The sequence below is a fragment of the Schistocerca serialis genome, chromosome 8 (genome assembly GCF_023864345.2).
Source record: "Schistocerca serialis cubense isolate TAMUIC-IGC-003099 chromosome 8, iqSchSeri2.2, whole genome shotgun sequence".
NCBI lineage: Eukaryota > Metazoa > Arthropoda > Insecta > Orthoptera > Acrididae > Schistocerca > Schistocerca serialis.
In genome coordinates this window covers 49,379,241-49,393,093 of record NC_064645.1, presented here as the reverse complement: position 1 = coordinate 49,393,093, position 13,853 = coordinate 49,379,241, and the positions used below count along the sequence as shown (strand labels likewise).

Sequence of the window (13,853 nt, the reverse complement as noted above, 5' to 3'; positions counted from 1 at the left end):
AGGAAATGCAGAAGACAAGTAGTTTTCCACTGCATCTTACAAGTTTGACAGTGAACATATTCTCTTCGCTCACGCCATTAGCGGATGTGATAAACAACATCCGCTTTTTTTGGTCAAGGAAAAATTAAGTGCTGCAATATTGTTGCGAAAAATGAACACCTAACCTCAGCGCTTTGCACGTTCAATAAACCACATGCTACCCGTGAAGAAATAACAACAGCAGGAGAACAGGTTACTATCGCATTGTATAGTGGAGGTGTCAGCAGTTCTCACACAGTAGACCATTTGCGGTACCAGCTATTCGCCAAGTCCCCCACAAAAAGCAAACTGAATCTTGCACGGTTGCCACCTACACAAGATGCTGCACAAGATCATTCGTTGCGGACTTACCAACAAGTCCAAAGTTGGATGGGAAACTGGAAACCTCCTGAGAAATGGGGCTGGAATCACAGTGACCACGGTCCAATACCCGTCATAATGAGCCAAGATCCAGCACCTGAAGCACTTCTTCACATTGTTTCATGCTCATGCAAGCTGAACTGTGGCGGAGCGTGCTCCTGCAGAAAAGCGGGTTTGGAATGTTCTTCAATTTGCAAGAAATGTATTGGGGTCAACTGTGAAAACGTGCCAAAATTTTTATATGAAGACAGTGAAGAAGATGTTATGGAGGATGTTGAGGAAACCGCTGACGAAATCAACCAACTTGCTGAGGCTGCCTCGCTGTTTAAAGAAGAAGTCAATCTGTGATTAACTCTATGTACAGACCCTGAATCCGTAACTCAAGGTATTTCTGGTGACACTGAGGAACCTGGCCCATCAAAACGCTGGAAGTGATGCTCATATCTGTCTCAAGTGCGCTAAAGAGCGATATTACAAGTATTACACACCCAGAACTGTCAACATTTTTTAGTAACTGACAATGCATTTTAATTGTAATAAAGCTACTTATTTTTAATGCCAACTGTGTGGCTTTTATACACAAGAATAATTACCTACGTAATTAGGTTGCCTATTGCAGCTAATAATAGTTCAGTTTCCTGAGACAACTTATTTTGTGTGTGTGTGTGTGTGTGTGTGTGTGTGTGTGTGTGTGTGTGTGTGTATGTATGTCTCTTAATGACGTATTTTTATATTTATAGTTTTACAAATACCAGGGCTGAGGTGGCCCATAGTGAACTTCAGTTAGTGATTTAAGAATCACAATAGTTGGTTATTTTTATATTTATAGTTTTACAAATACCAGGGCTGATGTGGCCCATAGTGAGCTTCAGGTAGTGATGTAAGAATCGCAATAGTTGGGTGCCCAGCAATCTCCATGTTGCATACAAAGAAATTGAATACCTGAAAGTGAGGTGATAGATTCCACATTTATACTACATATTTATACTATACAAACAGAAACTGAAAAAATAGTGTTCAAAAAATAGTATTTTTAGAGGCGCTGTAGCGCCTTAGATATTGGGAGTAGAAAAAAATGGCAACAATCAAATTTGTAGAGAATTTTGTGCTCTTTAAAAAAGAAAGTAAACGTTAAAGCGATAGGAGCAAAAAACTGAGATATTTTGAAAAAAACTGAAAAAAGGCCGAAATTTTCCCAAGTTTTTTGGCTGCAGAAAGTTTTCCCAAGCGAAATTTTGTTGACAAAACTCGGTTTTCTAATCTTTCCAACCACATGAACGAGTTGAAAAAATAAACTCTTCTACCCCACCTTTTTCAAGGTATATCTGCTATTTGAGTGGACTAAACGTGAGGACTAAACGTAAGCTGCGGTGCCGTCAGTCGCGAAGCGTGGCCCGTATCTGGGGACCCGCATCGGCCACCCGGCTCACTTCCTGTCGCCTACCACAGCGGTCGTCGTACTGCCTTTCTCAGCTATATTATGTAATGACAACCACCGATGCGACAGAACTCATGGGCTACCTCCTAACATAGCGTCGGAGCTCCTTTTGCCAAAAGTAGTGCAGCAGTTCGACGCGGCATTGACTCAACAAGTCGTTGGAAGTCCCTGCAGAAATATTAAGCCATGCTGCCCCTATAGCCGTCCATAAATGCAAAACTTTTGGAGGTGCAGGATTTTGTGGACGAATATCCGGTAAATGTTTTATGGTGTTCATGTCGAGCGATCAGTGTGGCCAGATCATTCGCTTGAATTGTTCAGAATGTTCTTCAAATAAATCGCGAACATTTGTGGCCTGGTGACATGACTCACTGCCGTCCATAAGGATTCCATCGTTGTTTGAGAACATGAAGTAGATGAATGGCCGAACATCCAGTGGACCCAGTCCATTCCATGTAAACACAGGCCACCATTATCGCGCTACCACCAGCTTGCACAGTGCCGTGTTGACGACCTGGATCCATGGCTCCGTGGAGTCTGCCCAGCTCTTACCAATTGAATTCGGGAATGATCTGACCAGACCACGATTTTCGAGTCGTCTAGGGTTCCATAATTATCGTCACGAAAGCAGGAGAGGCGCTGCAGGCGATGTCGCGCTGTTAGCGAAGGCAATGTAAAATCAAGAGACAGGAAATTGTTGACAGTTGAGGGACAGTTGAGGAGAGAGACGAGTAATGGCGTTTGTTGCACTGGTTAATGGGGTGATACACAAAGTTACTGCAAAGGGCTGTAGAAATTAACTGTGGGTGTGGAATGTCGATGTAAGTGAGGTAACTGTTGAAAAATAGAAGAAACGAGAGAATTAACGGCTGTGTGTGAGTCTTGTTGGAAGAATGTCAAGGGAGCCGTGCAAGGATTGCCCAGAAAGTAATGCACCGCATTTTTTCTTCAACAATTATTGAACATAATGAGAGTTACACACACGAAAAATGATGTTGTATCTACACACCCTATTTTCCCACGTAACCTCCATCCCGTTCTATGGCCTTCCTCCAGCGCGAAACAAGGGCGTATATGCCCTGTCGGTACCAACCCTTCATCTGCATCTATATACATACTCCGCAATCCACCATACGGCGCGTGGCGGAGGGTACCTCGTACCACAACTAGCATCTTCTCCCCCCGTTCCACTCCCAAACAGAACGAGGGAAAAATGACTGCCTATATGCCTCTGTACGAGCCCTAATCTCTCTTATCTTATCTTTGTGGTCTTTCCTCGAAATATAAGTTGGCGGTAGTAAAATTGTACTGCAGTCAGCCTCAAATGGTGGTTCTCTAAATTTCCTCAGTAGTGACTCACGAAAAGAACGCCTCCTTTCCTCTAGAGACTCCCACCCGAGTTCCTGAAGCATTTCCGAAACACTCGCGTGATGGTCAAACCTACCAGTAACAAATCTAGCAGCCGGCCTCTGAACTGCTTCTATTTCCTCCCTCAATCTGACCTGATAGGGATCCCAAACGCACGAGCAGTACTTAAGAATAGGTCGTATTAGTGTTTTATAAGCGGTCTCCTTTACAGATGAACCACATCTTCCCAAAATTCTACCAATGAACCGAAGACGACTATCCGCCTTACCCACAACTGCCATTATAGGCTTGTCCCACTTCATATCGCTCTGCAATGTTACGCCCAAATATTTAATCGACGTGACTGTGTGAAGCGCTACACTAGTAATGGAGTATTCAAACATTACGGGATTCTTTTTCCTATTCATCTGCATTAATTTACATTTATCTATATTTAGAGTTAGCTGCCATTCTTTTCCCTTGTCCAGGTGGCGGAGATGGTGCTTCACTGCGTGAATCGTCCTCAAAATCTTTTTCCACGAACGGCATCCTTTAATGGCCCAAACAGGCGGGAGCTCGCTGCAGCACGTCAGGTGTGACAGCCGTGCACTGTCTCCCCGACCGCTGCAGATCTTGGCGCTCCGCCGAACCGCCTTCTGATGACCTCACCCTCCGTGGCCAGAGACTATCTGTACTTCTGTCGAAAGCAGATGCACAAGCGTCTGTGAATATTCCACGCAATTTCTTTCTCTGCAGTGAGAAATTCAGTGACGGAACATTGCTTGTAATGTACATGACCTACAGACGCCATTTTCAAATTGTCGCGCAACTAGGCTATATGTCGGCAGTGACGCAAACTTGGCGCGCTCGCTCAGGAGACGTCCTCCAGGACGTAGAACATCTCAGAAAAACAACAACGGAAACAAACAAGCTAATGTATCTTCCACAGGTCCCAAGTAGAATGATCGTCACTTTTTTAAATGAAAACTGTATGAAAGAATCATTTTACAAACACTCATTTACTATGATCGCATTAATGCACCGAATTTAAAATTTAAAAAAGTTTTTTATTTATTTATAAGGTAATAAACATATAATAGAACTACTACAATACTTATTTACAATGAACACATTACTGCACTGAAATGGTGCGGAAGTTAGATTGTACTTACACACACACACACACACACACACACACACACACACACACACACACACACAAACACACACACCGACACACAAATCAGTTGGTTCTACTGAGAAATTCATTAGTGGAGTAGGAGCAATTGGCCAACAATAAATCCTTTACGCTTCTCTTAAACTGAATTTCATTGGTTGTTAAGCTTTCTATGGCTGCTGGCAAGTTATTGAAAATGTGTGTTCCTGAATAATGCACACCTTTTTGTACAAGAGTAAGTGACTTTAAATCCTTATGAAGATTATCCTTATTTCTAGTATTGATCCGATAAATTGAGCTGTTGGTTGGAAAACGTGATATATATTTAATGACAAATTTCATTTAGGAATAAATATATTGGGAAGCCGTAGTTAGTATCCCTAGTTCCCTAAACAGACTTCTGCAGGATGATCTTGAGTTCACACCACATATAACTCTTATCGCACATTTTTCTGCCCAGAAAACTTTAGATTGACTTCATGAATTACCCCAAAATATAATACCATATGAAATTATGGTATGAAAGTAAGCATAGTATGCCAGATTTTTCATTTTTATATCCCATAAGTCTGACAGAATTCGCACTGCAAATAGACATTTGTTAAGACGCTTCAGCAGTTGTGTGGTGTGCTCCTCCCAGTTGAATTTATTATCAACCTGTAATCCCAAGAATTTAACACCACCCACTTCTTCTACCTGCTTGTCATCGAATGTTAGGCATATTCTCGTCAGACACCCCTTACAATTTCTGAACTGCATGTAGTGTATTTGTTCGAAGTTTAGTGACAAAGAATTGGATAAGGAACCAGTGATTAACGTCCATAAATATTTTATTAGCCTATCTTTCTAACACTACACTTTATTTGCTATTTATTGCAATGTTTGTATCATCGGCAAACAAAACAAACTTGGCATTTGGTAATGTTACTGATGAAGGATCATTGATATACACAAGAAAAAGTAAGGGCCCTAAGATGGAACCTTGTGGGACCCCACATGTAATTACTTCCCAGTTGGATGATGCCTGATAGCTTGATACATGTCTCTTTCCTAGTAACACCATTTGTTTCCTGCCAGAGATATAAGATTTGAACCATTTTGCACCATTCCCTATTACACCATAATATTCTAATTTGCTTAAAAGGATATTGTGATTTACACAGTCAGATGCCTTTGACAGGTCACAAAATATACCAGTCGGCTGCAGTTTTTTGTCTAAAGAATTATGTACATTTTCACTGTAAGTATAGATAGCCTTCTCAATATCAGAGCCATTTATAAATCCGAACCGTGACTTTGGCAGTATGTTATTTGTGATAAGATGGTTATAAAGCCGATTGTACATTACCTTTTCTAAAATTTTTGAGAATTCCGGCAAAAGTGAAATTGGACGCAAATTTGATATTTATCTCCCTTCTTAAACAGTTCAAATAACACATACGTAACGTTTCGCATTCGTAGCATTGTTTTAGGCTGAGAAAGAAAAATGTGCTGCATTACATTCTGGGCAACCGTCGTACATCAAGTTACTATGGAAGACGTTACAAATTACTCATCTCTGAGGAAGGTAACTTGTAAAATGAACTGCTAAGAACTGGGCGTATTCAACGTGGTACTCTCAAACGAGAAGCGACATTATTTGAGAAGCCACTTATACGAACAATACTGTGGAAGAAACGACATGTGCAAGTAATTAAATAGTGATAGAATAGTCCTGAATGGGACCTATGAACTAAGGTACAAAGTACCTCTTTACATTGAAGTGGATGGTAGGAAGTATCAGCCTTAAGACACAAATCAGTGTTAGCTGGCTACGTACAGCGTGTCATGCTTTCTTCTGGTCAACACATTAAGGAAGAGAAGACCGACCTTGACAGCAATTGATTATTGGGGTGCATTGAACTGATATGTGCTAAAATCCTGTGCAAATTCTCGCTGCGATGAGGCCAAATAACAAAATATTGGACGTCTGAAGGTATTTATCTTTGGTTGTGTGGTGGCACTGTGCACACGCGCGCGCGCGCGCGCGCGCGCGCGTGTGTGTGTGTTTGTGTGTGTGTGTGGGCTTGCGCGCGTGCCCTGTCGTCTGGTTTGCTCCTCGACGCAGCCTCGCCTAATGACAGGGGAAACTCCCCACTGCATCCCCCTCGGATTTGTGTAAGAGTGCGCATCGGACAGCCCGTCAAAAATTGAACACAGATCAAGCATGCCGGCTGTTGTGGCCGAGCGGTTCTAGGCGCTTCAGTCTGGAGCCGCACGACCGTTACGGTCAGAGGTTCGAATCCTGCCTCGGGCATGAATGTGTTTGATGTCCTTAGGTTAGTTAGGTTTAAGTAGTTCTAAGTTCTAGGGCACTGATGACCTCAGATGTTAAGTCCCATAGTGCTCAGAGCCATTTGAACCATTTTTATATCAAGCATGAAAACAGGAAGAAGGTGTACTGAGCAGTGAAACGAAAGCAAAGTGGAAATAGTGAACGGTCCCAGTTCAACAAGTGCAACATTGAGCGGCGTAGAACAGCCACGGTGTCGTGGTTAATTGGTCATCCTATTGGAGTGCAAACTGGGCGGGCTATAGCTCCCTCGGGCCATTTTTTTTTTTTTTTTTTTTTCGCTGTTCGCTGTATTCAAATTTGTGTTTGTGTCGTGGTGTAACGTCCGTTTACAACAGCTATATGTAAGGTAGGGCTCTATAATGAGAATTTATTCTCCAGAACTACTCTATTAGCAGACGACGGGAAGTAGCTTTCGAATGGGAATCGCAAACGTTTGATTACAAGGCGACGAGTCAACCGAATCCTCCACCGGAAAACACAACTGGTGTGGCATACCCGGTATTAGCGACGGAGTACGTGTGTCATATGACAGGAATCTCTTCATCGGCACAATTTGTACGCGACTGGTAAGTGAGTTAAGTATGCCTCCTTGCCCGATATACGTGTTCGTATGAATGTTAATTTGGTCACTCCCAAGGAAACGATGAAGAGATAATAGTTTGTCACATAAGCTGCCACAAATGAACGCAACAGTTTCACAATCACGCAGTTTCTCTGTGGTCTGTCAAAACATATATTTTTAATGTTCTTGGAGTTGCGTTCCATTTTGGAAGTCTTGACTCTTGAATTCTTTTTTTTGTAACATAGTTCAAACCCGTTTATTTGGAACTTCCTGGCAGATTAAAACTGTGTGCCGGACCGAGACTCGAACTCGGGACCTTTGCCTTTCGCGGGCAAGCGCTCTACCGACTGAGCTACCCAAGCACGAATCACGCCCCGTCCTCACAGCTTTAATTCCGGCAGTACCTCGTCTCCTACCTTCCAAACTTCACAGAAGCTCTCCTGCGAACCTTGCATATTTAGCACTCCTGGAAGAAAGGATATTGCGGAGACATGGCTTAGCCACAGCCTGGGGGATGTTTCTAGAATGAAATTATTTCTGTGAGTCGTCTATCTGGTATCTCGCCTGCTCTCACTATACATCACATTTACTTGCGACGGCAACGTATTCTTACCATATTACTCGTGTTCTGTAACCCATGTTTAGTATATTCAACTGCCAAGACTACAGAAAGAGAACAAACATTTCAATGATCGGACGGACAGTTCATAATGTTGTGGGAAAAAAATGTTAACGGCAGATGGGAGTTCTGAACACGGCCAGTCCCGTTTTTTTTTTCTTTTCCCTGGAATTTGTTCGGAGCGGATGTTCGATGACAGCCGTTCAGGTTCCTCGTTGATCCGTTCACTCAGTTTTCCTGTTGCAGACGTCAGCTAACCCTCTGACCGAACACGCTGGCTACCGTGCCGGCAGCGTTTGTCAGTCCAGTACAATGACCGTTTACCCACGACGCCGTTGCTGATGAACATTGCTCTTTCTTGCACTTCTTGTTCTTGAACCGTTCACTGTTTCTATTTTTTTCTACAGTTCAGTACGCCTTCTTCCTGTTTTCATGCTTGACCTGTGTTCAGTTTTCGACGGACTATCGACTGGGCCCTCTTACCACTGAATCTGAGGAGGGGTGCGATGGTGAGTTTCCCTTGTGAGAGTCTAAATGTTCACCTCGCGAAGCATCGTCGGTTGTAGAGGACACTGTCCAGATGCAGCTCCGTAAGCTATTTGAACACTGGGTACGGTGGGAGAAAACTAAATGAAGCACCACAAGCGCCCGTCGCAGCGGACGAGCATCGTCACTACCCGCCCGCATTACTCCTTTGTTTCGCTCTCGCAGCTGCGTCGTGGTGTGCGTGACGTGAGCACTCACCGATGATGGAGGGCAGGCGGAAGCGCAGCTGTCGCGCCAGCAGGCCGCAGAGGTGTGCTCCCAGCGAGTGGCCGACGCAGGCTGCTGGCGCCAGTCCGGCGAGCTGGCGCAGCGCGGACAGCTGGCGCGCCAGGCAGCTGGCGGCGGTCCGCAGGTTGTGCACGGCGGCCGGGTAGCAGGGGGGGCGGCCGAGCGCGCCCCAGTCCACCACCAGCACCCAGAAGCGGCCCGAGCGCAGGTACGCTGCGGGCAGAAAGCGGCCCGGAAGCGTAACGTGGCGACGTTCACAGGATGTCTACACTACTGGCCATTAACATTGCTACACCACGAAGATGACGTGCCACAGACGCGAAATTTAACCGACAGGAAGAAGATGCTCCGATATGCAAATGATTAGCTTTTCAGAGCATTCACACGAGGTTGGCGACGGATGCGACACCTACAACGTGCTGACATGAGTAAATTTTCCAACCGATTTCTCATACACAAAGAGCAGTTCACCGGCGTTGCCTGGTGAAACGTTGTTGTGATGCCTCGTGTAAGGAGGAGAAATGCGTACCATCACGTTTCCGACTTTGATAAGGTTCGTAATGTAGCCTATCGCGATTGCGGTTTATCGTATCGCGATATTGCTGCTCGCGTTGGTCGAGGTCCAATGACTGTTAGCAGAATATGGAATCGGTGGGTTCAGGAGGGTAATACTAAACGCCGTGCTGCATCCCAACGGCCTCGTATCACTAGCAGTCGAGATGACAGGCATCTTATCCGCATGGCTGTAACAGATCGTGCACCCACGTCTCGATCCCTGAGTCAACAGATGGGGACGTTTGCAAGACAACAACCATCTGCACGGACAGTTCGACGACGTTTGCAGCAGCATGGACTATCAGCTTGGTGACCATGGCTGCGGTTACACTTGACGCTGCATCACAGACAGGATCGCCTTCGACGGTGTACTCAACGACGAACCTGGGTGCACGAATGTTAAAACGTCATTTTTTTCGGATGAATCCAGGTTCTGTTTACAGCATCATGATGGTCGTGTCCGCGTTTGGCGACATCGCTGTGAACGCACATTCGAAGAATGTATTCGTCATCCCCATACTGGCGTATCACCCGGCGTGATGGAATGGGGTGCCATTGCTTACACGTCTCGGTCACCTCTTGTTCGCACTGGCGCCATTTGAACAGTGGTCGTTACATTTCAGATGTGTTACGACCCGTGGCTCTACCCTTCATTCGATCCCTGCTAAACCCTACGTTTCAGCAGGATAATGCACGACCGCATGTTGCAGGTCCTGTATGGGCTTTCCTGGATACAGAAAATGTTTGACTGCTGCCCTGGCCAACACATTCTCGACACCTCTCACCAACTGAAAACGTCTGGTCAGTGGTGGCCGAGCAACTGGCTCGTACAATACGCCAGTCACTATTCTTGATGAACTGCGGTATCGTGTTGAAGCTGCATGGGCAGCTGTACCTGTACACGCCATCCAAGCTCTGTTTGACTCAATGCCAAGGCGTATCAAGGCCATTATCACAGCGAGAGGTGGTTGTTCTGAGTACTGATTTCTCAGGATCTATGCACCCAAATTCCATGAAAATGTAATCACATGTCAGTTCCAGTATAATACACCTGTCCAATGAATACCCGTTTATCGTCTGAATTTGTTCTTGGTGTAGCAGTTTTAATGGCCAGTAGTGTAAATCAAAGCTGTAAATATGATGGGTTCACCACTTCTTTAGCACATTCCAGCTCCCTGTCATGCTACACATATGCAGTCTTGGGCTGTGGTCCAAGAGTGCTGATGGCAGTGTTCGATGAGACAGAAACAGAATTGTTCTGTCCTCTAGAATGTCGAGATCTTAAGCCGTTGACACATGGGATGAGTCAGCTAACATTTACGTGGCGCTCTACGAGTTTTGTGATGTTATTTCTGTGCTGGCGTAAGATGTCGCCAGCACACCGGTCGGCAAAGAAGTGGTGCAAAGATCGACAGTAGACGCCGGATCGAGCGCGCCTATCGCAAGAGAGGCCAGAAACACACGCACAAGCAACAAACCGCCAACGCCCTCTGCACAGCCTGTATTTAGATCGCCGTCACGGACTCACTCATTCGAGTTTGGCGTCTGTCATTCCTCGCCGAGCGGGCTCAGTTCACGTCACAGGCTGCCACAGAACATAGCGACCGGTTTAGTGACTATACCGAGCATAAAGTTTGTAATAGCAAGATTATCGATATTGTTTGAAAGGGGACTCTTACTGATGAGCTTGTACCACAACACATGGACTCCATTCAAGTTAAGTAACTGGTCATGTAAATAAAGAACCGTATTAATCCACGTGTGCATTTGTGTTGTAGAGAAATGATCCTGGCTACCCATAACAACATCCTCTCCCTTGCTTCCTTGCAGTACAAGACTATACAATTTCCTACTGTTTCACGTCGAGGAGCCATTTCTTCGCGTGAAACATAAAATAACTTCTCTGCTATTTACCAATGTGGCACATAACGTAGAACCGGTGGGAAGCGAGAACACTCCCTGCGTCGCAGATAGAAAGTCTGAGGCCCAAGGAAAGCGAGATGCCTTACTGAACTTGTTCAATAGAAGCCCATCTTCAGTGAGTTTTGTGTTACACCTTACACCCCACGAATATACACTACCGGCCATTAAAATTGCTACACCAAGAGAAAATGCAGATGATAAACGGGTATTCATTGGATAAATATACTATACTAGAACTGACATGTGATTACATTTTCACGCAATTTGGGTGCATAGATCCTGAGAAATCAGTAGGCAGAACAACCACCTCTCGCCGTAATAACGGCCTTGATACACCTGGGAATTGAGTCAAACAGAGCTTGTATGGCGTGTACAGGTACCGCTGCGAACGCAGGTTCAACACGATACCACACTTAATTAAGGGTAGTGACTGGCATATTGTGACGAGCCAGTTGCTCGGCCACCATTACCCAGACGTTTTCAATTGGTGAGAGAACTGGAGAATGTGCTGGCCAGGGCAGCAGTCGAACATTTTCTGTATCCAGAAAGGCCCGTACAGGACCTGCAACATGCGGTCGTGCATTATCCTGCTGAAATGTAGGGTTTCGCAGGGATCGAATGAAGGGTAGAGCCACGGGTCGTAACACATGTGAAATGTAACGTCCACTGTTCAAAGTGCCGTCAATGCGAACAAGAGGTGAGCGAGACGTATAACCAATGGCAGCCCATAACATGATGCAGGGAGATACGCCAGTATGGCGATGCCGAATAGACGCTTCCAACGTGCGTTCACCGCGATGTCGCGAAAAACGGAGACGACCATCATGATGCTGTAAACAGAACCTGGATCCATCCGAAAAAAACGACATTTCGCCATTCGTGCACCCAGGTTCGTCGTTGAGTACACCATCGCAGGCGCTCCGTCTGTGATGCAGCGTCAAGGGCAACTGCAGCCATGGTCTCCGAGCTGATAGTCCATTCCGCTGCAAACGTCGTCCAACTGTTCGTGCAGATGGTTGTTGTCTTGCATACGTCCCCATCTGTTGACTCAGGGATCGAGACGTGGCTGCACGATCCGTTACAGCCATGCGGATAAGATGCCTGTCGTCTCGACTGCTAGTGATACGAGGCCGTTGGGATCCAGCACGGCGTTCCGTATTATCCTCCTGAACCCACCGATTCCATATTCTGCTAATAGTCATTGGACCTCGACCAACGCGAGCAGTAATGTCGCGATACGGTAAACCGCAATCACGATAGGCTACAATCTGACCTTTATCAAAGTCGGAAACGTGATGGTACGCATTTCTCCCGCTTACACGAGACATCAGAACAACGTTTCACCAGGCAACGCCGGTCAACTGCTGTTTGTGTATAAGAAATCGGTTGGAAACTTTCCTCATGTCAGCACGTTGTAGGCGTTGTAGGCACCATGTTGCTGCACCAATTAGGTCGGTATAGGATTCGAGACCTGTTGCATCTTATTTTCTTTTCTTCACATTCAAGATTTTCCAAAAGGTTGCTGGACTTTCTTACGAAACTGATAGAACTCATTTCTGTAATAGTTAATGTTATGCAAATATAAGTGTGTTCTCTATCAGGAGTGAGTCTGTTCGATATAGTGAACTTTTGTAAGCTGATGTTCCCACTGACCCAGACTTGTATCTTTCCTTTTTTTCTTATTACATGTTCACGAATATTGAAGTTTTTACTTTTGTATACCACAGACAGAATACACGACTAGCATATAGACAAGAGAGGAGATGTACGTTTTAATAGGGGTGACGTAGAAATTTTACGTGCGTCTGTTTTCCTGAAAAAACTACATCGTTCGCGAGCGAAATAAAGCTGACAACTCCACCGCAAGCGCTGAGAGTACAAATTCGCGTTAACCAGTTCGCCCTTGGTGGCGACGGCACTGTCTCTCGTGATGTTGAACATGCTGTCTGCGTGCAGTGCACGTCGGCGTTAGCTGCTCCGCCCCATGTGCCGAGGGTTTAACGCTTTATCACGACCACTATAGTTCACACAGTTTGATAATTCGTGTTTGTGCTCTTGGGAAAATCATGATTGCCAGTTACAGAGAAGTATTCCGCATTACGCGAGACATCTTTGTAGTTTTGTTTTCATCCTGAAATGTTCCACTAGCTTAGTGCTATCTTCATTGGGCTTATTTCGTGTCCCACTTCTGCATAAATATTGTTACTTTTGTGAAATGAGCGATTATTGTCAATTTATTTTACATTGGTTTGCATATTGAACAGAGCTACAGGGTAACAATTATTGAACTATGTGAAATGAAAACGTCATAACCTCTGAACGGTTTGCGTTAGCACGTTAAACTGCATGGTTGGCCGCGAGGTATGATGGGAATTAGTGTGCGCATGTATTGTTTCGTTTAGCGACGAAGCCTAGCTTCATTTCAACTGGTTCGTCAATATCCAAAATTGGCGCGTATCGGGACTGAGGATCCGCATTTCGCGATCGATAAGTCTCTTCGTCCTCAATGAGTGACGTGTGGTGTGCAATCTCCAGTCACAGAATAATCGGTGTGATATTCTTGGATAGCATGGTGACTACCGAACGATACGGGAAGTTTCGGAAGATGATTTCATCACTGTTATCCAAAGTGTCCCTGACTTCGGCAAGATGTGGTTCATGCAAGACGGAGCTCGACCCCATAGAGGCAGTAGAGTGTTTGATGTCCTGGACGAGCACTTTGGG

At 45.2% G+C, this 13,853-nt stretch overlaps 1 protein-coding gene across 1 annotated transcript in view; it reads right to left on the bottom strand.

Annotated features, from left to right (window-relative positions):
- Positions 1-13,853, bottom strand: part of LOC126416587 (pancreatic lipase-related protein 2-like) — a 194,498-nt gene that overhangs the window by 74,445 nt on the left and 106,200 nt on the right. The window contains exon 4 of the mRNA XM_050084339.1: positions 8,622-8,864. Coding sequence (XP_049940296.1) covers positions 8,622-8,864 — 243 coding nt within the window. The remainder of the gene's footprint in view (positions 1-8,621; positions 8,865-13,853) is intronic.